A 27,286-nucleotide genomic window follows, 5' to 3' on the forward strand; every position below is an offset into this window, starting at 1 on the left:
CTTTAGAACGACCAATTGCATGGGAAGGTCAGTAGAGATGTAACAAAGATATATACAAGTATCTTTACGCATCGTACTTTTATAAACGGAATTCTTGTTTTATTATGATTTTACTAAGTGTACTTTATATGAAACAATCTATCATATTGAACCCCATATTTAACTCACCTGATGGAATTGGTCTTCCTTTCTTTTCTTTTGTTTGCATCTTCTTGACATCTCTCATCGATAACACTTGCGGCTATGAGGATATTAAGCTGCATACATTTACATTTACTTTGTTTTCTGTTTCATAGTTGCAGAGAATGAAATCATCTACACCTTCAGATGCCTTGACAATGCCCTGGGCCAGAATTTAAAAAATCTTCGACCAGCTGATGTCACTGATTTCCGCGCTGCTTTTAATGTACGATTTGATCGTCGCAATCTTCGAAAGCAGACGTCGCGATGTCAATATCGCCTCCCTAGCAGGTAGTTCCGTATCATCTGCTGGTGCTGTCTTGATCATCCTGGGTTTTAGCTCTATCTCCTGTAACTGCAGGCACATCTCTAGGAATGTCAGTGGCCGGTGGGGTTATTTCGGGAGTTGGAAGTGTTGGCGTGATAGGAGCTAAACTTGCTGAAGGAGTACTTACCAAGCATCAACTTCAAGCTTTGATAATTATCCAGGAACTTTTAGGTATCTTATCGAAGGAAGCAGATAAGTCAAATAGGGTTTTCCTGGATATAGCAGAACAAATTACGAATTTCATAGAAAGTGATAGGGCTGAGATCGACGAAAATACCATTGGAATCGCAGCAGGAATGTCGCCAGCCCTTGGGAGATTTTTGGGCAGTTTTCACATTGTTCCCGTTATTATAGCCATGATCACAGCCAGAGTATCTTCCATCATTATCGGGACTGTCGCAGGGGGTCTTTCTTTGGTCGCAGACGCTGGGATCATTGCATATGCAGCTTACAATCTCAACAAGGGAAACAAAACTTCCACATCGAAAATGATTCGAAAAAACGCAGATTTGCTCAGAGCAACCAAAGTAAAACTAGAATCGTACATTCACGGAAATGTATATTAAATAACTTGTACTTCGAGTAAACTTCATTGATAACGTCTTAGATTTTTCCTTACTGAACTAACTTAGAATACTTAAACCTACATTAGACTGATACTAATATGCTAAGAACTGTCTTACTTACAGATATAACAGATTGAAAGCAAATTCAAATGATGTCTATAAGGAAAAGGAAATAAGTGTAATTTGTAAAAGAACATGTTAGCGGTATTGGCAAATATCTGGCGAGGAATAATGTAATTTACAGTTTTCGGAATCCAAATGTTTTATTTTATCAATATTACTGTTCAACATTAGAACTATGAAAGGCAAGTGTGCTATATTTGGTAGATTTATTCAAGTGATATGTTTCCACAGTTTAATGTATGGATATCGAATACAGATACTGGTTCTACTCGTAATATATTAAGGTAATTACGTGTTGAAGTCATATGAATTTTAGTGATTAATGGCGACATATTTCAGACCTGTGTGTATGTGATGCTTCATCTCCATCAAAAGCTGTATGATCGATTGAAAACAAGAACAGACTATTGTAAAGTTTACACAATACGAAAATTGACATACTTCACCCTATTAGCACTTGAAATTCTTCTTTTATCCTTTGAATTTTAAGCAAAATAGATAATGACCTCCCTCCCTCCCCCCCCCCCCCCCCCCCCCCCCAAAAAAAATAAATCTTTCGTGCCCCAATTCTGTATTTTGTATGTCACTTTCGGTGGTACATGCGATTTTTTGGACGTTATTACCCTCCCCTTTATATTGATTAGATATATTTCTATATTGTTGATGACTTTGTAACAAATGCAGTTCATGCGCGGTTACGTGACCTTTAACAATTGTTTGTTGTTCACGTTTACTGTAAATCACTTATATTTCGCGAAGTAATTTTGGATAGCGGTCAATATATCGGCACTGAACCAATATAGAAGTCTTGTAGAGTCGATGACACTAAAAGCTCATCATTCGCAAATTTAATGTCTTTTCTGGATTAGCGTTCGCGAAATAATGTATTCGCGAATATATGTGAAGAAGTAAGTTCGCAAAATAAAGTATCCACGAAATCTAAGTGATTTACATTATACCGATTCATATAGTCTTGTAAACGTTAGAATAAAAATATATTACTTAATCATCAGAGTGTATCCCCCATGTAATTTGTTTTTCAAAATGTCATGTCATATATAGCGTGACATTCTGATATTAACTTTATTTGATATACGACTTTATTAAATTGATATTCCAATACATGGTTAATTTTCACAGCTTTCACAGCTTGGGATGTTAGATGTTAATAATGATGTCATCTAGAAAAAGAACACATCTGAATTTGTTGTTCCATTTGCAATATCATTGTTTAATTTTTTTTAAATCCTGGACAAGAGGTTGGATTATAGCTACAACAGTTGTAAAGGTATAGATGCTAGAGAAAGCTCACCTTCAAATAATTTTTTTAGCCCAAATCTAGTCTAAATTTTAGTTATACTACGTAGAGTAAGTTTTTCATTCTCCTTTATGTTTTACGCTAATCATGTTATATAATTATTTAGTTTATAGTCCTTTCGTATAATGATCGAAAGTTTTAGCAGGTTAGGAACATACATGTTGTAAATATATTTGATTTTGATAGTGTCTACTAATTCACTGTCGGTTATTTATTATTTACTTTTTGTCTATATGTATTGGGGTTTGAAAATATGCTACTTTGGTGTGTTAAATTCATCAGTGTATAAACATAGACTTTTTTTTAGATATCCTGTCAGCTTGTACTTGGTTTTACTGAATAGGTGGTTAAGATGTACCGACACTTTATCACTAGCCCTCCACCTCTGCGTTGCGAGTTAGAAACCTACGTGTGGCAGTTGCCAGGTACTGACTGTAGGCCGGTGGTTTTTCGCCGGGTACTCCGGCTTTCCTCCACCTCAAAATCTGGCACGACATTAAATGACTCTAGCTGTTAATAGGAAGAAAAAAATCTTTCCTTTCCTCCAGCTGCTGAAGCAATGTTTGATTATGTTGCCTTTATATAATACTAAAGGTATAGTCTAGAAGAGTACGTCGTATTGCTGTTTTTGTGTATAAGGTGAATATTTTCTATTGGTATGTTTTTATTTGACACCTACATTGCACTATACATCTACTTACGCTATTTACCGGGTGTCATGAAACAAATTTGATTTGTCTTTATCTTAACTAATTTGTCCTTTTCTTTTCTTAAGGATCATCTGTATTGTTTATCCCAAACAATTGTGAAATGCATATTTTGTCAAAGTTGATCCTAACATATCAGTTTTCTTCGAATTTTAATACTGCTGATCTCGGCACATGTAATTAATGACATGTTGAACTACTGACGTTATGCTAGGGGTATAACCCTAGCGTGACGTATATCCAATGCGGAGAATACCATCAAATGTTTAGCTACTGTCTAAGTATAGATATTGTTTAAAATATGAATGATCAAATAAGATATTTAAGTTAATAACATTAAAACATTGATACCTTTTCAGAACTTGATTTTGAAATAGTGTATTACAGTATAACAATTAAACTATGTTTAATTGGTTCCATGCAATTGATAAAATACAGAAATAATGTATGACTTGATCGTATTAATTTAAATCAAAATAAGTTTGGGTAAGTAAAAATAGTCTTGACATACATTTTTGCCGTAGCCCATCAGTAGAAATAATCAATAACAACTATTAAGCAGTTTCCAGTTTCTTGTAATTAGCTGCTTATCAAGATCTTTTCATATGTTCCATTTGTTCTACCTTCGTCTTTTATATACATATGCAAATTTGCAGTATTTAACTACATATAGTTTGTTTTTAATGTTATGAGACGAGAACCATAAATATACAAAAGTATTTATAAATCCTTCTCTATGTATTATCTAATAGGGGATTTATTACTGATCATAATTACTAGTATTGGGAGTATATGACTGTTTATCATTACAATATTAGTCGTTTTAATGAGGCCACCGTTAGACAGTGGTTTAACCATTGTTTTCTTTCGTCATTTTCTTTTGCGATACTTTGCGTCTATATTTGCTATGTTATTATACAATTATAGAGTTTTGATAAGGTTAATACATGGTTACATTAACAAGAAAAAAACATGTATATCAATACTAAGTAATATTAATACAACCTGGTATTGACCGAAATCAAAAAGCTATAATTATTATATTTCAATATTCTGTTAATCAAAATTGTTGCTTGTGGTGTCAACGCCACCAAGGGGAAGTAATCCTTTATCAATCTGGTCAAGTCAGATTTTTACCATTTTTTTTTGCACGACCGGTTAATATGACTTTTTATCGGTAATCACGTGACACTAGTTCAGTCCATCGGAGAGCGAGCGTGAACGATATGATTTTATAACAAAATATATAAATAATAATTTAATAATCAGAGAAATATATTGATAATTGATATTAGAATAGTGTGAGTTGTTATTTAGATATATTTAAGGTATATGCAATAGTACAAATAAATTGTCAATTTCCAAAGGTAACACTAAGTCTTATTGAATAATACTTTTACTGATAACTTGTAGTGTCTTAAAATCAAACAATTATCATATTTACACAAAATTCCGAACTTGTGAAAACGATGAACGCTAAAACAGTAGATTTAGAGAAAAGTATTATTAAATGTATTTAATTGCAGCTCATCGGATGGGTCATATGAGCTTATATAGCCACGTACCACCAGCGTCATATTAGCCGCTGTTTTGTTTATGAGAGTCATGAAAATTTATCTAAAAATCACGTGATTATACATGCTATGCTTGTATTTAGCTTAGTGCAAGCTTGCTTATACATAATGATAAGAGTACAAAACCTACGCATGTGAACGCTCTATGTGCTTTTAAATTTGGCGAACGAGGTGAATTGTTAACTAGGTAAATACCAGACATTAAAAACTCATTCATAAGGGCAGGGAGAGTTGACAAGTTTCCAAAAGGCTTGTTTGTTTAGAGTAAATTATACTAATTACTTCGAATACAGTAGTCGTCCCAGTTGTAACGTCTGTCAAGGTTTTCAACTGCTTATTATGTAATGCATTGAATTGTTGAGTTTTGTAAGTAGAAGTTATTGCACGACATTCGAGAAATATATCCCGAGTTACGAGAAATCATGCAATAATTGACTGCATACTTCTCACCTTAAATTAACTGTGTAAGTAATAAGTACTCGCCCTAAGGATGACTTCATCTATACCATATATTATCCATAACACATGTAACCTTTACAATTGACAAAAGATCGTCCGTAAATTTCTTGTGGACTCACTTGGGTATACCCGTGAAAATGCAAATCAGTTACTGCTGACGGCCGTTCATCGACTCACTGGTGGATCGGAGGGAAAGAACAATATAATTATTAGACTCAGCACTCTACCGTGATGAAATCCTTGAGGCGGCCTACAAACTTCCCCGTGGAAGTGGCGTCAGTGTAGTCCCCGATGTCCCCATCCGTCAGTAAACGCCGAGCTGAGCTCCTGAAGTCCAGACGGGAAATGCCAGTCCAAGAAATGTCCAAATACAAACTTATATACATGAAGGAATTCCCCTTTGTAGACATGATCGAAAAACGTCGATAAATGATTAAGAATAAATAGAAAATGATTGAAATAAATTAACTGTCGATGTACTCTGATTCCAAATGAATTATGAAAATATATATTTAATGCAAAATAATCAATACAGATATGTAAACTTCTAGATATCGGCAATTCAGTAATATCTGCGCTATGCTACAGGCTTTGATCATTGTATAACTTTAACAAATCAACGCTTAACTTGGTAATTATATAACAATTACATGGTCATATCTCTTGAAAAGTATATATGTATATGTATATGAGTACATCAGGATATATTTATTTAACATATGCATAATAATACATATATATATTCAATCTAAGTATAAGCCTAATTTACAATATATGATCACGGGCAATTGTACTTTAATAAAAACATATTAAAACAACTGTAAACCAAAGTACGTACATTTGCGCTCATATAAGTGGTGTATGTAATTATATTCATAATATCAATATCAATGTAAATGTAATGTTATTAGAATTGATTTGAACACGGCTTTATCCGCATATATACAAGTGGTGTATGTAATTATATTCATAATATCAATATCAATGTAAATGTAATGTTATTAGAATTGATTTGAACACGGCTTTATCCGCATATGTTCTAATATACATCACTATGAAAACAGATGTGCACACATACATCATTCGAGTCAATGTCGATGCGAGCATGTAGTCACGTGCACCTCTACAGGTGAATTCAAACTACAACACGATTGCCGTGGCTCTGATTATCAACCATTAGTAATCTATATATATTGTTATTAGAATTAGTTTCAATAAGGCTTTATTCACTGCTGACCTTCCGCATGTTTTCTGATCTATACATGTATATGTCCATGTGGACACATTCAACCGGAGCGTGTTTTGTCGTATTCATATATATGTGTCATTGTCGATATGAGCATGTAGTCACGTGTACCTCTAATGGTACGTTAAAAAACACACACGCGCGCGGTTCTCAACTCACTATATCATTATCGTCGTGACTCAGATAATAACTCTCAGTAAAAACAACATACACAATTATGCATGTGTGCACTGACGTTTGTATTAGAATATTTATTTATATGCATGTATGGCACAATAGATAAAACTGTAATATATATACGGTCCGAGCACTCGCACACGTGTGTGTATGTGTGGGTACGTATTATTCCTAAGCTTGGTTGGCTAATAATAATTAATGACAGTTTTCTTACTATTTCCCATTTATATTATTCTCTGCTTAACAACTTTATGTATATATTTTAAAGTACTTTGCTTTGATAATTTATCACTACCAAGGGAGGTAATTATATCATTTGTACAGCAGTTTTATTTCTTTTCTTTCCTTTTTTTTTCTCTTTCTTGTTGGTTTTGTTCTCTCTTTTTTTTAATTATTATTATTATTTTTTTCTATTTCATTTTTTTTCTCGTTTACCTGTTGATTGATTTCACTCTATTTGCTTATTGTTTGATATGTATATTGAAAAGGTGTGCGGGTTATCTTTATCATTATGGAGAATATCACCACCGGAAGACGTTGAAGTGTTTTGCTTATTGATTTATTCTATAATCTCTATTTTGTTTATATCTTCATCTCCAAATTATCAACATGTATCTCAGAATATGAACAGTCATACAAATCCAATCCTTGAACATATCCAAAATAAGTCTCCATATCTTAAGTTCTATGTAATTGTCACTCATTTTCCCCTCCCTCCATGGTTATACCTCATATTTGTCATGATAATTTTTGATAATGGATAATGATGTATTACATTACTTAGTTAGGTTCGGAACTGTGAGTGAATCTTTATCAGAATGGTTCTCTAGTGTATCCCTGTGTTTTTTTTTTCAAAAATATTGAATTCCGCCTATTCAAATTCTTAATGTTATCAATTTGTGGTGATATACATCCAAATCCGGGTCCAAATTACAATACTCAATTAGAAAACATATCTGTTTGTCACATTAATATTTGTTCTTCACGAAACAAACTTGATACACTTGAAGCAGAATTCTCAGATTATGATATCCTATGTATATCTGAAACGCATTTGCATGAATCTATTCCTGATAATAACATTTCCTTGGATAACTTTGGTAATATATTTAGAAAAGATCGCGATAATAATGGATGCGGGGTACTTATTTATGCTAAAAATAACATTAACATTAAGCGTAGACCGGACCTTGAGTCCAATAATCTTGAACTTATCTGGACTGAAATAGCTGCTAATAACAAATCTATTCTTATTGGTTGTATATATAGACCCCCTAATTCCTTAGTTAATTACTGGGATATTCTCGATGATAATCTCAACAATGTAGCTGATTTACAAAGAGACATTATTCTTGTGGGCGATATAAATCAAGATATGATTAATCTTAATCCAAATTCTCATTTTCAAAGAATTTTATTAAAGTATGGATTAGAAAATACCGTTTCGGAACCTACAAGAATTACTTCTTCTTCTTCAAAACTAATAGACGTAATAATAACTAATAATACTAATCTTATAGCTAATACTTCAGTACATAGTCCCTCTTGTAGTAATCACTGTCCAGTAACTACAGAGCTGAATTTTAAATCTCTTAAAACGCATGCTTATAAAAAAAACACTCCTATACTTTAATAATACAGACTACGACGGTGCTAACAACTTTCTTAATTCTATCGATTGGAATGAACGCTTACAAGGTGATACCAATAACATGAATGCTATCCTCACTGATACAAGTCTTTCAGCTATTGACCAATATGTTCCAAACAATACTGTAACTATTAGGCCCAACGATAAAATCTGGATGACGAATGACATTAGAATAAAAATTCGTCAGAGAAATCGCCAGCATTCGAAAGCTAAATTAACCAATACTCCTGCCTCTTGGAACAAATTTAGAACTATTCGGAACGAAGTGATTTCTTCTATCCGAGAGGCAAAAGAAAAATACCTTTCTAAACTCCAATCATCCTTAGTTAATAAGTCTATTCCGCCCGGTAAATGGTGGCGTATTGCCAAATCAGTTACGAATCTAAAAAACAAAAATGAAACAGATGCCCCTTTGGTTATAAACGGAGAGTTAAAATTACACCCTATTGACAAAGCTGAATCTTTCAACGACTATTTTACGTCTATATCTGTTTCCAATAAGAATGCTGACGATTTACCACCTGATTGTCCCCAACCTCAACAGACCTTCTCTACTATCAATATTACCGAACAAGACATTATAGATCAGTTACGTCTTCTCAACGCAAGTAAACCTGCAGGTCCGGATACTATTCCCCCTAAATTTATTTAAGGTATTTCTAATTCGCTTATTAAACCACTGCATGTAATATTTAACAAGTCTATTTCTACTGGTATTCTTCCGACTGTATGGAAACATTCTAATGTCACTCCAATTAATAAAGGCAAAGGTTTACGATCTGATCCATCGAATTTTCGACCAATCTCTGTTACTCCTATTTTTAGTAAAATATTAGAAAAAATTGTCTTCAAGTACATGTTTAATTTTCTATCAGAGAATAATATCATTTCCAGAAATCAATCGGGTTTTTTACCTAAAGATTCAACTACTTTTCAGCTATTGAATATATATTACACAATTGTAAAACATTTGGATAAGGGTAAAGAGGCAAGAATGGTTTTCTGCGATATAAGTAAAGCTTTTGACCGAGTTTGGCATGATGGTCTAATATATAAATTGAAAAAATATGGTATCAGCGGAAATATGATTAAGTGGTTTTCATCTTATTTAAACGATAGGATGCAGATAGTGGTCGTCGATGGATTCAGATCTTCTTGGAAAACCATTCAGGCAGGTGTGCCCCAAGGTTCCGTGTTGGGTCCATATCTATTTTTATTATATATAAATGATATATGTGAAAATTTAACTTCAGATTTGAAACTGTTTGCTGATGACACATCTTTGTATTCACTTATAGAGGGAGACCGACAGGAATCTGCAAATATTTTGAATTCTGATCTCAGGAAAATTTCCTCATGGGCAGACGCCTGGGGAATTGTTTTTAATCCAGAAAAAACAGTAGCTCTTCTTTTTTCAAGGCGGGTTGACTCCCAGACTTTACATCCTGATCTGGTCTTTAATAACCTTACTATAACAAATGTAACAAATCACAAACATCTTGGTCTCTTCTTTAATTCTATGGCTAACTGGTCGACTCATATCAATTTTATTTATGAAAAAGCATATAAAAGGATAAATATACTCAGGATGTTGAAATACAAAATTGATAGAAGGTCTCTTACAACTATATATGCTTCTTTTATTCGGCCTATCCTAGAATATGCTAGTATTGTGTGGTCTAACTCTACCCAGGCAGAATGTAACCTCTTAGAGTCAATTCAACTTGATGCAATACGTATAATTACTGGCTTAAGAAAAGGAACTAGTCATTCAGTATTATATTATGAAACTGGTATTGTACCTCTCATAGCTAGAAGACATCTACATCAAAATATTACTTTTTGTAATATTTTTAACAATAACTGTCCGCATCATATCACTGACTAACTACGACCTTTTATTAACACCAATGATGTCTATAATTTTCGCCATGCTAGATTGTTTAATATTCCTGCCTTGAGAACTCAACTATACAGCATTATTTTTTTTCCGTCCTTGATGTCTGAATGGAACAGTCCGTCCTGTCCGTTTCCCTCTATGTCTTCCGTACGTGAAATAAAAAAGGAATGCTTACAAGCTGGTATTACAGATAGTTTCCCACTGTGTTCTGAAACATTTAAATATTCTGGCGAAAGAAAAATCAATATTTGATAATATGTCAGTTAAGAAATTCCGCTAGTAATCTAAACTCTGATTTATTTTATTCTCACTTATGTGATAGTCCTGCCTGCCGGTGTGGTTTTCCGATTGAAGATTCCTATCACTATTTTCTTTATTGTCCTCTCTATACTAATCAAAGAATTCGCCTAAGTAACTCCATTGCTGTATTAGATGTTAACATTCCTCGTTCTATCGAAACTTTCCTCTATGGATATAATAGTCATGTTTTTAATTCAAATGATATGTTATTGAAGATCGTACAGGAATACATTAGAGATACCAAACGCTTTATATAAGATATTAATAATTAATTATACTTAATTGAGTTGATTTTAGATTTATTAATTAAGATGTGAAAAATTATTAATCTAAGAGGCATTTTCACATGTCTAACATACGCTTCATGATTTATTTATATTCAACTTGCAAGACTCTCCGAAATTGTCTGTTTAATCACTACGCATGTGGGTTAATGTTGCATTTATAATTAAAAAGAACAAAAATCGTCATGTTTTCATGTAAATTCAATATTTAATGATTTCCCGGTAAGTTCTGTTTGTTTTCTTGATCGGATTTTAATGTTAGGTGTCCAACGTCTTTATCGGGATGTTTTCGTCGGTTCTCCTGTTCTCGCGTGGTCACGTGACCGGCACGAAGGACTACATTAACACTTGGTCGGTAAATATGGCCAGAGCACCCGACCAACGTATTTTGTCGTACAAACAAATATGATGCACTTATTCATCGTGCTAAGAAACTAGGAAAAAGTGCTGTACATTCTTCTATTTATTCAAGTATGGTTACATAACAGCGTTATAAACTGGTGTTAATTGAAGAAGTGCCGATTAATTGACTATTTTTTAAGTAATTTTGACGATGTTTGTCATTTTCGTAAGAATGTACAGCACTTTTCGTTGTTCTCATACAATTACTTTCACGCTCTTACCTGTTTCATAGTTATTGATTTAGGGTAGTCGGGTGCTCTAGAACGATTTATAGAGCAAGTGTTAATGTTCATTCTCCAATATTGGAACTCTTCAGTGTTTTAAGTATCGAAATAGGCATATAGAAAAGAACAAACGTTAATAAACGAATGTAATGGATCGTAATTAATTCAAATACTTATTTACAGATGATTTCCAAAGACATAAGGTATAGTTAGACGTTTTCGGCTGTACATGCAAGTTTGTAAATTCGACACTGTGATAAAACCACCGTCCTCGTCGTTGCCATGACAGCCGATCGAAGCTCCGATCACGAATGCACTGTCAAAGTGAAAGTTGAAGTATTTTTCGCAACATGCCGTTTAAACTTAAAATTACATTCACACCTCATATTTATTGGGGTTGTTTAATCATACCTGGTCAATTGAATTGTAAGAAAACTAACAAAAACACTAAAAAACACAGAATGAAGCCTTCGTGTCAGGCAGTGCAGACACAACGCGGGATCTGTAAACAATGTGACGTCATTGGAATGTACAAGTTGCAACAATGTACAACAATGTATTTTTTACATGAATACACTAATGAGCAACAAACCGGGACGCAACATTAACCCACATGCGTATTATCTTTGCTTTACTACATATATTTTCTAGTTGTGGATTTTATGTATTGTACTGTTATCAATGTAATTATCGGGAGAGGGCTAATATAGGCATTGCCTGTTGCCCAATTCCCTTTGAATTAACATCTTCAATAAAATATTCTGAAATGAAAAAATTGACATTGGTGTTTTTACAGCTTAAGTTTGGGATTTGGACGATTTTATTGTGCAACCATCGCAATGTTATACGAATATCATGGATATAAGTACCAAAAGACAATACCAGTAGTAGTCTGTAATTAGGCATCCAAATGGACACAAGGATATTTTCATATGGAATGAATTTCTGGTTTTAGTTATATTTCAACATAAACAAATTAACGAGAAATTGTGGAAATTGTACCATACAGGGAAGGTAAAAAGTGTTTGTTTAACATTGTTATAGATAGCGAAATATCAATCCTATAAAGAATTTAATTATTTTCCATCTGTAACTTTCAAGAAATGGTATATTTGAATTTGTAGTTTTGTACTCCTGAAAATTTTAACCTTTTCCAGGAAATGTTTTAAAATCAAGAAATTATCATTTCCAAATCAATTTGTTCTTTTTCGCTAACTTGAAATGTAATCATCAGTACTTAAAATGGTAATTATTGATTATCATTTCTAACCACGGTCTTTATCCTTTCCGCTTTATTAACTAATTATTGATTATCTTCCCTTTCTGACAGCATTTGTTACCACAGTCCACTGCACACACACTTTTCATGGTAATGTAATTATGATTGACCATGAAAGGGGATTATGTGTGAAGAGGAGTATGGTAAGAAGTGACTAATTGCTCACACTTTTTCGTTTAAAAAATGGGAAGTATACAGTAAACTATGTTATAAATGTTCTGGCACCTTTCCAATTCTATTAATTTTGGCGTACAGGCTCGACCGTTGACCTTTGATCAAAAGCTGTATATATATGAATGATGTCATTTTGTGAAATTTTAGGAATATCGCTTAAACGTTTTATAGAGTTTTAATGTAAAGGCAATATATGGCCAGCAGATATGTTTCTGTTAATGTGATATAATATGTTTGAAAAAATCAAAAACGCAATTTTTTTTATGAAAGTAAGTGATGATACCGAAGGGTGTTCATGTGGCACATTGGTAAAACATTTGCCTTTCACCCACAATAAGACCCCTCGCGCGCTGCAATCCGGGCCAATAAGCGTGATTAATTTAAATTGATATAACTTGTTTCGCAATCGTTAATCAATAAATAAAGTTTACATACGATAACGATGGGATCAACATGGGTGTCACCAGATTTGTTATTTTCGTAAGCAAAATCTCGAGGGATTTGAATCTCGATTGGCTCTCCTCACGTATTAACAATAAAATAAATCCCACGCAAAACATAAGCAATTTGAAATATATATATTTCTTGCTTTCTGAGTTCGGAGAAGGCATCAATTAGTTCAATATATATATATATATATATACATGTAAATTCATTATCTGTTGTTTCTAGGTTGCCACAGGTCGTTATGTATGCTGCCTTATATTTACTTTTGCTTTTCTAGTTACTTTGAAGAGCATTGGGTTTACTGTATATTCTGTTTCACAAAAGTACTAACTAGAAAGTTCATATATAGTTATGAAATTTTTATGTAATGCAGATAATTAAGACAATTTTTGAATGAATTTGTATCCGTCAGTTGAAGTCGAAATTAGTTGTATTAGAGTTTTACTGTATATGTTTTACAAGTCTTGTGCCAACCCGGGCCAATACCAAGAAAGCACCTGCTGCGTTTAAGATGCTTTCTGAGTTCGGAGAAGGCATCAATTAGTTCAAAAATATAAACGATTTTAAATATCAGTATTTTGTATAAGCTAGAATGCTGTTAGACTTGTTGTTTTATACGGAAATGCGTAAGCAAGGTTTGACAAACCATAGAGGTAATATTGTCTGTCGTTTTAAAACATTCTTCTATTTGAACCAAGAAAATCCATGAACATGTTACCAGCTAAAGATTGTTCTTTTTCAAAACTGTACTGCATTGAAATAACAAAAGAGTGATCACTGTTAAAAAATCAAACGTTTATAAACTAAATTGTTTCTATGATTTGTATTTAGATTCCCTTTAATCTCGAGCGATTAGTCCCTCATTTCATTTCCATCAATTAATCGTCTTAATGTTCTTAAGTAGACAAAATAACACTTCAATCATGTATGAAGTTTTCATGTATTGAATCAACTATGACACGTAGTCTTCAAAATTTCTGACATCAACGAAAGGATATAGATTGTTTAAATAGACGCTACCTGTATCGGAGCACCTGGTCCTTGTACAAATATATACGCTATATGATAGACGCTTAATACACTCGAGCTTCTAGTCAATGTCCATAAGAGGGATATACGTTACAAGAAAGACGTTAACTGCACAGGAACACCTGGTCCCTGTATAAAGGTGGACATAGGTCATCAAGAGACGCTTACTGCACTGGAGGACCTGGACCTTAAACAAAGAATGGATAAACGTTACAAGATAGACGCTAACTGTGCCAGAGCACCTGGTCCTGGTACAAACGAGGGATGTACCTTAACATTCTCTGGTTGACGTAACCATACATTATTTTCGCATTAGGTTCTTATTTTCTTGTGACCTCGAAAATAACTAATATCTTAAGTGGGTGGTTTTTATCACAATAACTGTCAATATTTTATGCAATATATCAAAAAGCAGCCAAGTATACCTTGATTAATATAAGCAACTAAAAAATCCACGGTATTTAATCGGTATATAAGCCTTGGCAATGAAACATATTTTCAGATTGGCGTTATCGTATTATTTTTCAGATGTCTCGTTCACGAGCTTTTTAAAAAAACTAACTCTATGTATGATGAACGCAAACATGCAAAGTCAAAAATGTATAGCATTTTATTAGATATCGGCATACTACTTGCCCAATATTTCACCTCCTTATTCAGAAAAAAATACAGTTACACCCATCCTCTTTATAACCCCTCATTCCTCCGGGCAGGTGAACTAACTTGTAAGATGTATATCATCAGTTTCTAAATACTTCTAACATACTGATTATTTGATTGCTAAAAAAGATACGGGTGAAATATCCTTAATGTTTCTGATGGAATTATGAAGAAGTAATTGCTGTTTTATCCCACAATTAACTCGTTGTAATTCTAAAGCACCTCTTATTGAGTTCGGTTTTCTTTTGTATTGTGTAATGTCGACATCTATGTTTATTTAAGGACAGACTCCATTGTGTTTAATATACATGCGTTTATACGCGGTCAAATTATACATTATGGGCGAAGCTCGCCTCTGATACCCACTCAAGCTGAACATTAAGCAGGGGTAGCGCGATGACATTAAATAACAAATACTACTTCTCCGACTATAAGTTCAATTATTTTATCATAATGTTATTTATCTGAAAATGACGCTTTAACAAACAGAGAACTTAAGTTGGTGATTAAGAAATTATATTTGTCTGCTAAAGAATTTTTGCAATTTTTTTACCAAAAAAAGGTTACTGATGTTATAAATAGAATCTTCCATTCGGCCGAATATTTTTTCTGGCGCAGTTATCAACCCTTCACGTTTGCTTCCTTTTAGCCAACAACAGACACGCATGAAATGGAAACAGAATGTATCTTACAATAGTGACCTATAGATTTGTAACAACCCATAACATACTATGTAAAGAATAATAAAATACTGACTAATGAAGTATTTCACTTGAAGTTACTACAGACAGATTAATATTTGCGTTAGTTTTATTTTAAAGATGCGAAGAATATGGATATCTAACAGGAAAATGAAATAAATGGTGAAAGAGTCAAGTGTTTAGTAAGTTGAAGTACAAAGGTAAGGCCCGAAAGCCTCTGTTGGTGATTCAAGGGAGGTAAATCTGGATGACATGTGACGCTTTTCAAGTAAGACACAACCAATTTCTTGTTATTTCTTAAAAAATAATTATACATGCTATTGCAGAAAGAATGGAATTATTTAAGAGTAAATAATAGATTCAAACAGATTTAATCGACCATAGCTGTTGATAGGACGTTAAATAATAAGAAACCATACATTTATAGTAATGACAATAAAAAAAACTTTTATTCAATTTCTTACCCTTAATAAGTAAGAACATGTATTTTTTCTTTGTGTTGCAGGATATCGTTCCGAATGTTTCCTACGACTTGACCTTGGTTGACCTCGGAAGTGGAAACTGCTCCAAAACAAGGTTTGTTATAGATGAGCTGTTGAAGAGGAAGAAAAAGCTTACATTTTACCCAGTGGACATTTCTGCAGGTATGTTTGATATAATAAATTCTTTATACCAATGCGTATCCAAGAACAGAAGAGGTTGACTATAACACAACAAACTCCTGTTATACTAACTCAGCCCGCTGTGATTCAAGTACATCTTGTGTCCACAGATGAATACACATGAACTATCATAATACTGATACGCGTTATGATTGTGTGCTTTCGCGTGTTTTAGAGTTTCTGATGAATTCGTCAAAACTATTGTCAGAGGAATACGACAATTGCCTTGAAGTCCGACCAATAGCAGCGGACTACGTTCAAGGAATAGAACAACTGAAGTAAGTTGTTACAATTGGAGGAACATCTATGTTATTGATGTCAATGTTTATATCCCCAATATCTATGTTATTTATGTCAAAGATTATATCCCCAAACATATATGTTATTGATGTCAATGATTATATCCCCAATATCTGTGCTATTTATGTCAATGATTATATCCCCCAAACATCTATGTTATTTATGTCAATGATTATATCCCCTAAACATCTATGTTATTGATGTCAATGATTACATCCCCAAACATCTATGTTATTGATGTCAATGATTATATCCCCAAACATCTATGCTATTTATGTCAATGATTACATCCCCCAAACATATATGTTATTGATGTCAATGATTATGTCCTCAAACATCTATGTTATTTATGTCAATGATTATATCCCCAAACATCTATGTTATTGATGTCAATGTTTATATCCCCAATATCTATGCTATTTATGTCAATGATTATATCCCCCAAACATCTGTTATTGATGTCAATGATTATATCCCCCAAACATCTATGTTATTGATGTCAATGATTATATCCCCAAACATATATGTTATTGATGTCAATGATTATATCCCCAATATCTGTGCTATTTATGTCAATGATTATATCCCCCAAACATCTATGTTATTTATGTCAATGATTATATCCCCTAAACATCTATGTTATTGATGTCAATGATTACATCCCCAAACATCTATGTTATTGATGTCAATGATTATATCCCCAAACATCTATGCTATTTATGTCAATGATTACATCCCCCAAACATATATGTTATTGATGTCAATGATTATGTCCTCAAACATCTATGTTATTTATGTCAATGATTATATCCCCAAACATCTATGTTATTGATGTCAATGTTTATATCCCCAATATCTATGCTATTTATGTCAATGATTATATCCCCCAAACATCTGTTATTGATGTCAATGATTATATCCCCCAAACATCTATGTTATTGATGTCAATGATTATATCCCCAAACATATATGTTATTGATGTCAATGATTATATCCCCAAACATCTATGTTATTGATGTCAATGATTATATCCCCAAACATATATGTTATTGATGTCAATGATTACATCCCCAAACATCTATGTTATTGATGTCAATGATTATATCCCCAAACATCTATGTTATTGATGTCAATGATTACATCCCCAAACATCTATGTTATTGATGTCAATGATTACATCCCCAAACATCTATGTTATTTATGTCAATGATTATATCCCCAAACATACAGTATATGTTATTGATGTCAATGATTATATCCCCCAAACATCTATGTTATTGATGTCAATGTTTATATCCCCAATATCTGTGCTATTTATGTCAAAGATTATATCCCCAAACATATATGTTATTGATGTCAATGATTATATCCCCAATATCTGTGCTATTTATGTCAATGATTATATCCCCCAAACATCTATGTTATTTATGTCAATGATTATATCCCCAAACATCTGTGCTATTTATGTCAATGATTATATCCCCCAAACATCTATGTTATTGATGTCAATGTTTATATCCCCAATATCTATGTTATTGATGTCAATGATTATATCCCCAAACATACAGTATATGTTATTGATGTCAATGATTATATCCCCCAAACATCTATGTTATTGATGTCAATGATTACATCCCCAAACATCTATGTTATTGATGTCAATGATTACATCCCCAAACATCTATGTTATTTATGTCAATGATTATATCCCCAAACATATAGGTTATTGATGTCAATGTTTACATCCCCAAACATCTATGTTATTGATGTCAATGATTATATCCCCAAACATATATGGTATTAATGTCAATGATTATATCCCCAAACATCTATTATATTATTGTCAATGATTATATCCCCAAACATCTTGGCAATTGATGTCAATGATTATATCCTCCAAAAATATGCATGCTATTAATGTAAATGATTATACCCTCAAACGAATTGGGAACATATTTTTACCTCCGTTTCTTGTAATTTCTTCTGGTTTATTCTGCCATTTATCTCGACAACGAAACTTTACATGATTGGTATGACAGCTATATCATTTTTTCAATCGGTCACCATGGATACCCTATACATGTAGAGCCATCTGATTGGTCGAAATTTAATTATTTGACAATTTCTGTTCAGATTTGGTATACAGGTGCATTTTGACATCACAAACATTGTTGCAATATCAAATAGCATCATTAACGACTGTGAAGATAGTTTTGGGACAAATGTTAGGGTTTCCATTACTTGTATTACTTGATGTAAACTTAATGCTAATATGCCAAAGAATAGACATTTCGTCCGTGTTGACATCACACATTTTAGAAGATAATGTATCTGATCTCTTACAGACGAGTAACAGGTGCAAAATTGATTCTATGGCTGTCCAGTATATTCAACTTACCATATGATGGTCAGGTCAGCACTTTAAGTAAGATATCCACTATGATGTCAGGTAGCTGAAAGTTCATGTCATATCACCACGTGGCATGGACTATGTTTTTGTTACTTTTGACATTTTAATTCAGATTTTCCACATAAAGTAATCACATGATACGAAAAGAAACATAGACAACTTTCACACACACTTACATACACAAACTGTATACTGTATATATATAACTTGAATACAAATTATGTAGCTTAGCTATAGCTAATAGGTGAATAATACATAAAAAAATTCAAAGAAGGCAGCATAATCAGTATAAGATAATGTGACAGAAGTGATGACAAAATGCATGAAACAATTCTTTTCTGTCTATTGATCAAAACGATTATGAAAAAGCCTCCATTGATGTTTTGATACAAACTGAACTGGAATACACGAAAGCGTAACATTATATATTACAAATGCCAAGGTTATAGCTTGTTTTCAAATCCTACTGAAAGATGTACTCGTATTGTGTTGTAGTTTGTAAGTGCATTTAATAAAACAAAAATGTTTAAACTAGTGTTTCATATTTCACTGTTTTCCAGATAAATGTGTACTGGTTTTTACCGCTGACATCACACAAGACGAAGAGGCTATTCTTAAGGCCTATGATAACAATACAGGTGATGGTATACTAGACATCATATGTTGTTCAAAATAATGTCATTGGTATGTTTACCTCAGATAAGGATATGTTATATTTCGTAATACAGCCAAACCTGTTGTAAAAGACACCGCTATGTAATGGATACCTATCTATAAAGGACACTTTTTGTCTGTCATTTGAGTGTTCTTTATAGAGAGTTTTGACTGTGTGTGTTGTATGAGTGTTTATAGACAGGTTTGACTGTACTTGTAAGATGATCACCTAAAAAAAGAGAAAAAAAGTATAAGTTTAGTTTTGGCCTCTGCATCACTTATATGACTTTAGAAAAAAAAATCGAATTGAGAGATTTCTATGTGCATGCATTGACAACATACAGTGATGTTCTTTGTTTTTTGTTTTTGTTTTTTATTCAGAACGAACATTCTGTCAGTATGCAATTACAAGGATGAACAGGGAAGAGGGCAGCGATATTGACCTGGCCAGGTTTACTTATCACGTAGATTTTGTCCGTAACATGAGTTACGTAAGGTCCTACATGGAGGCTAAGGAGGACACCCGTTACACTATACGTAAGTTGAGCTTTATATGTCCATATTAATGATTAAAAAATACCTAACGTAATCAGGTTAATTATGAAAAACCAGATAATTCTTTGAATCATATCAAATACATCTCAAGGTGTACGAAACATATGAAATTACATTTTGTCGAAGGAGTCCAAATCGTCACGAGCTGTTTGTCATCGAAATGGACACTGATATTCGATTAAACGTTTTATGATTCTGATATAATGAACATCTCCAATTACAGCCGGATTGTGCATCGACTTGGAGATGACAAAGGGAGAACGACTTTACTTTCATGAAGGGGCAGGACTCCGCTGCAAATATACGATGAAACAGCTGCAAAACATTGTCCAGAAGGCTGGACTTCGCTTGACCGGTACTTTCATGGATAACGAAAAGCATGTGGCTTTTTGTCAGTCTGCAATATAACAATATAAGAACAAATGAACGTCACAAGGACGGCTGATTATGCAGTCTTATAGATTAACCCAACCAAATTGAAGACAAAAATAAGCGATAGTGTTAACTTCAGTAAAACAGACAAATGTTTATGTAAAGAAAAACTGACGTCGTTTTTTATATGTGACAATCAAGCCCAAATGATATGTAACATCATACTTTACCAAGTATACAAAAATCTATTGAAATTCAAAGATGATAGCAATGTGCGAGGGGCCGCGGTGGCCTAGTAGTTGGTGGTTTTCTTGGGGTACTTGGGCTTTCCTAAGCCTCCAAAACATGGCACGTCCTTAAATAACCCTGGCGGGAAAATGATATATCAGCTGTCTCTCATTGCATGTCGAAAAGGGGAAGGAGGGAGTGTTGTCTTTTCTGGTCAGTATATGTATAGTATTTTTTATCAAAAGCTTGAAAAGCCTATCAATACATTTATTTTAAGCGTAACATTTTGTTGATTACTGTGTTAAACATTTAAATATATATATTAGAAACATTAACTACAATAATGATAATTATCATCGGTTTTCTTTTGATTGTTCTTTAACTAAGTTCAACTTTTAAACATTTTAATATCCAATATTTCGATAAACTTTTGGATAAATACTATTGATATTTCACGCAGTGCTTTGGAAAGTCCTACTTCTCGCAACAAATGTTTTCTGTTTGATAACAGTTTTAAGCTTCCCGAACACATTTTCAGAAGGACTAAATTCGGGAATGTATGTGGGAAGAAATATATATCGTATTCCCATTAGGTCTAAAAAGTGCGTATTTCACTGTTGTTTTTGTTTATCGGACAATTATAAACAACAACAAAGTCTTCAGGTTAAATAGAGGAGATTTATGCTTCAGAAACAGAACCTGCAACCTCCTCCCAGAACTGGCAGTACGTTTCGGTGTTTGACGAATCGTCCAATGAAACAATGATATTAAGCGTAAAATTGGGCCCTTCAATGGAATCTGTTTATCTCGATACATCTTTCTCCTTTCAAACAATGACAATAATTTCTGTTACAATCCCGTCAAAATATTTCACTGTGGCATGGACATTGACGACTCATGTAATCAATAAACCCTTGAAAATATGTTTCCCATAGGTCGGTTAACTCTTTTAAAAGTAAATGTACCGCACGGTAAATATTTTCTTATAGACGTTGAGATCCATTGCTGTGTGGGCGGTTTATTTATGGCCGAAAATTCCATCAGTTTAATGCCAATCTCCTTTTGATATTTCATTTCATTTCAACATATCTTATTGGAAAACAATTGGATTGAACATCAGGCTTATGCCTATATCAAAATTCTCTCCATAACATATTGAAATAATTAGTATCAGGTTATTAGTCAAGAATAGAAAGTATAATAAATATATATAGAAAGAGTATTTGTGAATAATATATAATGTTAATCTTATCTTTTCTTTATATTTTAGAAATCATTATCAAATATATATCAGTCCTTTTGAGATATCGTAAGTTTATCCTTTTCTCAGAAATTTGATAATGACTCCGAATTCAACTAAATGTTTCACAACTTTATTTCTGGTTTCACCTGGAATACATTCCTCCCTTGGACGTCATTGTGCACTGATAAAACTATACATTGTATCGACTGATTCAGAGTTGCGTCTCCGATGCCCACTCACTGACTTAAAATAATACGAAGGAATATCAATGTTTGAAGCACCTTTTGGAAGATGTCAAAGGCCCAAATGATGATTTCTCGACTTTATCGCAACGTTTAAAATACACTTTCTTGTAACTTCTGGAGCATCGTGGATAGGAATACATGTATACGTGATACTGATATAGTATGTCGCCAATTTGAGTATTTTTCGTAATTAAGAACTATATGGTGATTTATTTTCTCCGATGATATCATTATTGACAAATATAGTATCCCAAAGTGGGAGAGTATTCTATAGGGAAACTGTTAGTACTAGAGTTCTTCAGAATTGTTCCTACTCATCTTAAACTACGATATAACAGATAAAAGTTTTGTTTCTCTTCTTTTTTTTCTTCTTTTCTTTTGTCATGTGATAAAATGTCGGGACACCTTAACCACTCGGCCACCGCGTCCCCGACTGTACCTATTAACTGACTATAATAACATACTTGAAAGGCAATGTCGTGTATCATGTTTACATATCACTAATTCGTATTTTAAGGTTGCAAATATTCCTCAACATAAAGGGTTTATTATGACGTATTATTTGTTTACAGTTAGTTTCAGGCGAGGCACAGTTTCGACCATTGTGTGAATTTGAACGCGGATCTTGTGTTATACCGTTGATCAGCGGTTGTGTTATTTATTTTCGTTTCCTGAATCACGGCAGTTATGTATTCACTACAGGGAGCAGATATGATATTCGTTTCGTCCGGAAAACAATATGCTTCTGTCCAGTCGTATAAACCTACAACATTTACTGCCGAACTGTCTGACGCACACTTTAAATACTGACTATGTTTGTTGCGATACAATGTTTTCAATAAAAACTGAATTACGTTATAAATTTTAAAGTTTTAATTCTACAACCGTCGATTTGTAACGATTACGTGTCTGATATAAGAATAAACAGTTTAATGAATGACTTAAATTTAATTTTCAGTTTTACAACAATGTAAAAGATATAATAATGAAAATTCGGCTAAAATTTCCATGTTTGTCCATAACGTAGGCTCAGAGTCGTGCTACATTGGCAGATAACAAAGGCTCAACGGGGAAGTATTGTCCTGCAATTATATATATATATAAAATCAATTATTTATACACACACAATGTACATCAATAGATACGGACAGGTAAAATGGTAGATATATCAGTCTACAAAAAAAAAAAACTCAACTAAACTAATTGTTCTCTTTCTTCAAAATTGATTTGTTGAGTAGATAAATATTCTTTTCATTGTCTAATTTGGCAATGTAAAACAGTCAATATTCAACATATGAGAGAACAGTTATGAATTTGCGGACCCCATTACTCACAATATAAACAGTATGTAAAAACCGTCATTTTTCAGAGGAGTTCTTCCACCGCGGAAATAAGATAACCATCAGTCATGCTCTTTTTTCATGATATGTACCTATCGACATTGATTTTGTAAGGAGTATGCATCAAAAACCCAAGATACACCTGTTTTACCCTACTGGGGGTGCTATGGACCATAGGTATTGATATATTGGTATCGTGGTCTATTTACCTCTAATGAGCTCCGCCATGGGGACGGTGGGTAGGATGAGGTGGATGGGTAAACATTCCATGGTTGTGTCCATGACCCTCACAGCGACAGGTCTCGTCATAACAGTGCCTCATGCTGGCATCACAGTCCATTGTTACAGAGTCCATCTGACAGTCAGCCCTTGCAGAACACGCTGGACACATAATCACAAGTTTTTGATCAATATGCTTGCATTTATCTCGCGAATAGCTTAATTTTACAACATCTCAAGATTTATTGGTAACATTGGTTTTTTCCTATTCAAAAAATCGAAAGCAATGTATGACTTCTTTTGTTTGGTACAATCTACCGAAATCAAAAAGCCATGATTCTTTCTACATTCTATCATTCACAGCAGTGAGCATGAATACATAAATTAGTTAACGGGAATTATTTGCGGACAGGATGGTTCGGTTCGCAGATCAATACAATTTTAATTTGGTAATGAATTAGGTTGATATTGAACTTTTTGTCTGGTATTACCTTACATATCTATATAATACATATTCATGTGTTATTGTTTCATTTAAGTGACATATGGTTGTATCTGATTCCGGAAAAGCATGTAAAATTAATGTATTTAATCACGCAATAATGAGAATTAATACGTTTTTAATACTAATATTTTGATATTAGATAAAGCACAACGATATGACACAAGATACATGAACATTAAAGCCGTCCGTTCCTAATAAGATAGTTAAACGTAGGTATACATCATAAGATGGCTAAATAGTGATAATTATGTACAATACAATTATAATTGGATGAGAGAAATGGAAAGTGGGAGAGATAATGTTATTTGAATGTACCAAAGGGAACTTAGATGATAGCCATAAGGGAGTTAAAAACTTCTTACATCTCAAGTCGTACATCATTCAACTTAGACACAAACTTACATATACATTTATATACACTTGTACTATAGAATGTCTGCTTCTAATGTAAACGTGCTACTTAAAAGTTTCAATGTAACTAGCTGAAATGAGCAGTTTGCTTCACGAGATGTTATTACAGAGGAGTACATTTTTTTTATACATTTTGTAGTTTGTTTAGCGTTCATTCGTTAGACTTACATTAGACGTAATATGTAATTCATAACAGGAGATTTAGCAAAGAAGTTATTGAGGATATTTGTTTTTACCTTTTTATCAATATACAAACAACACGTACATAAAAATAAATCGATTAGAGTCAGCGATTTCAATCAAGTGTAACTCTATGTATGTTTTTTTGTTTTCTTTATAATACAAGCATTGTCATTTGGATGTGTAATCCCTATAGTAGCTGCATGGTGGCTAATAGGATATTCTTGTAACATTATCTGGAGCACGTGGGTAAAGTGCCTTGCCGACAGAACAACGACAGCACATGACTGTTTGTGACCCACCATGCATTTCTCACATTTTACTGGTTGTGATGATAAGAACCAAACAAACAATGTATACTTACCAATATTGTGGGTATTGCTGTGAATGCACGTGCACAAGTGGTTACTGGCGATCGCGACACATTCGACCATACCGCTTTGACAAGTAGTGTCCGCACAGTCAGTCTTGCTCTTGCAAACCTCGCCGTACACAACGGCCGCTATAAACAAATGCAAATAAAATTTAAGAAAATGCATATTTCTTCATAAATCGTTTGATCTTCAAATATTTAACGTTACGAATAAAAAACCGAAAGGAAAATATACATGGTGTTGTCACAAATGGTGTCCGAGAAAAAATCAGTTGTACCTCGAAGTAAGTGGCATCATTTAAGTTGAATATAGATTGACACTAACACATAAATAATGATTATGTAATATTATGTGGAATGTATGTTTGTAATATTTGCGAGGGATATAATTTTGCTATATTCGCGGTAATTAAATAAAGCGCGAAAATAAATACCCAGCGAATATATATAATTATGCACACAGGTATGAAAGCATTTACTGGCGAATGTTTGTTTACAAGGCGTGCTTGCGCGAAATTTATTATCCGCTAACTAGGTCCGACAGAACAACCGTGAAATATTAGCCCCGCGATATTGAACAACTATACAGTAATAAGTGTGATTGAGAATAAGCAACAGGATTGTACAAAAGACATACGATATTAGTACCTTTCAAAATAAATTGTTTGTTTAATAGAGTTGAGTAAAAAATGAATCAAACTTTATCATGCAGTTGTTTCTTTATTTCAGGACTTCAGCTGGTAATGTTGAGGACCTAAAGTGTTTATCAAAGAAGGCAATCAACAAGTTCAAAATAGGTCAATAAAATTACCAAAATCGGAATGGGAAGGTGAGAAAAGAGACACATAATTTTCGTAATTTTAGATAAAATATTTTTTAACTTGTATAATTCTAATGTGAGGCCGTGTCCTAATGATAAGTACATTTGTAATTTTTCTCGGAAGACGAAGAGTTCCAATTTCATCGCTGTGTTTCGTATATTTGATTGACAATCAATTTAATAATAATTATGATAGCAAAGACTTATGATCACAAAAGATATTTGATATAAAAACATTTCAATACAATTACTATATTGTTTTTACAACAGGAAGCTCTGCAACTGTACCATTTGGCATTATGTTTGTTACCCAACTATTTTGAATTCTTTAATTGGAGAATGATGTCAAAAACAACACTAATTGCTAATGCTAAACAAATTAAACTCTCCTTAGAGCCTTTACGCTCTCAATCTCAATGCTACATCAAAACAATAGTGTCAATTTATCTGATACAATAGATCAAAAATTGGTAGAACTGTAAGACACTGCTGGAAGTAATTTTAAATACTTAAGAATTTACACGTGCCTTACAACAGATAAAGAAATACTTAAATTGTAAGACATTAAACCGAAAATATTTAAAATTTGCTTTGTGAAGAAGATTAAGAATTTCATAAAATTGTAAGATTCTCAGCTAGATAATGCACTATAAAATAAATCTAACGCCTTAATTGTAAGGCTCTAGCTGAAAGAAATTCAACACTTACCCATGAGGCCTACCAAAACTAGAGCGAATGTGGAGTTCATTGTCTGAGGTCGTAAGGTCTGATGTCAAGTATTTCAGACTTATGGCTCTATATATACTAACCTGTTGACCAGTGTTAGATAATGCCATCACGATACAAACTACTCTTAGCCAGCTGGAACCATGGCTGGTTGTCACGTTTGGAAAATTACGTAAACTATGGGATTCCTTTATCAACACGAGCCAAAGGTTAACAATTTAAGCAATAACTATATACAATGTATAAACATTATTCCGTTCAGTTGCTATCCGTATCGACGAAGTCATACTTTTTTTTTGAAGATTGACTGTCTT

At 33.2% G+C, this 27,286-nt stretch overlaps 2 protein-coding genes across 2 annotated transcripts; one reads left to right on the forward strand and one right to left on the reverse strand.

The window, feature by feature from the left end:
- Nucleotides 1-555: 555 nt before the first annotated feature.
- On the forward strand, nucleotides 556-20,540 carry LOC117337796 (histidine N-alpha-methyltransferase-like). The gene is made up of 6 exons (XM_033898914.1): nucleotides 556-1,035; nucleotides 16,235-16,373; nucleotides 16,567-16,669; nucleotides 19,037-19,140; nucleotides 19,662-19,739; nucleotides 20,137-20,540. The coding sequence occupies exons 1-6, from the start codon at nucleotides 556-558 to the stop codon at nucleotides 20,319-20,321; spliced, it is 1,089 nt and encodes a 362-aa protein (XP_033754805.1). The 3' UTR covers nucleotides 20,322-20,540.
- Nucleotides 20,541-23,313: 2,773 nt separating this feature from the next.
- On the reverse strand, nucleotides 23,314-27,085 carry LOC117338110. The gene is made up of 4 exons (XM_033899310.1): nucleotides 26,955-27,085; nucleotides 25,418-25,555; nucleotides 23,948-24,119; nucleotides 23,314-23,480 (listed from the first exon to the last, which is right to left on the reverse strand). Exons 1-3 carry the CDS (start codon nucleotides 26,992-26,994, stop codon nucleotides 23,950-23,952), a joined length of 348 nt encoding a protein of 115 aa, XP_033755201.1. The 5' UTR covers nucleotides 26,995-27,085; the 3' UTR covers nucleotides 23,314-23,480; nucleotides 23,948-23,949.
- Between the last annotated feature and the right edge of the window lie 201 nt (nucleotides 27,086-27,286).

The sequence above is a fragment of the Pecten maximus genome, chromosome 11, assembly GCF_902652985.1.
Source record: "Pecten maximus chromosome 11, xPecMax1.1, whole genome shotgun sequence".
NCBI lineage: Eukaryota > Metazoa > Mollusca > Bivalvia > Pectinida > Pectinidae > Pecten > Pecten maximus.

Bases quoted from the DNA above. Each gene is read 5' to 3' on its own strand.
- LOC117337796 (XM_033898914.1), top strand. From the start codon at position 556: ATGTCAGTGGCCGGTGGGGTTATTTCGGGAGTTGGAAGTGTTGGCGTG. The intron at 1,036-16,234 runs GTAAAACTAGAA...TTTGTGTTGCAG, and splicing joins ATTTGCTCAGAGCAACCAAA to GATATCGTTCCGAATGTTTC. The intron at 19,141-19,661 runs GTAGCTGAAAGT...ACTGTTTTCCAG, and splicing joins GATATCCACTATGATGTCAG to ATAAATGTGTACTGGTTTTT.
- LOC117338110 (XM_033899310.1), bottom strand. From the start codon at position 26,994: ATGAACTCCACATTCGCTCTAGTTTTGGTAGGCCTCATGG. The intron at 25,556-26,954 runs GTAAGTGTTGAA...ATTTGTTTATAG, and splicing joins AGTTTTGGTAGGCCTCATGG to CGGCCGTTGTGTACGGCGAG. The intron at 24,120-25,417 runs GTAAGTATACAT...TTATGTGTCCAG, and splicing joins CAGCAATACCCACAATATTG to CGTGTTCTGCAAGGGCTGAC.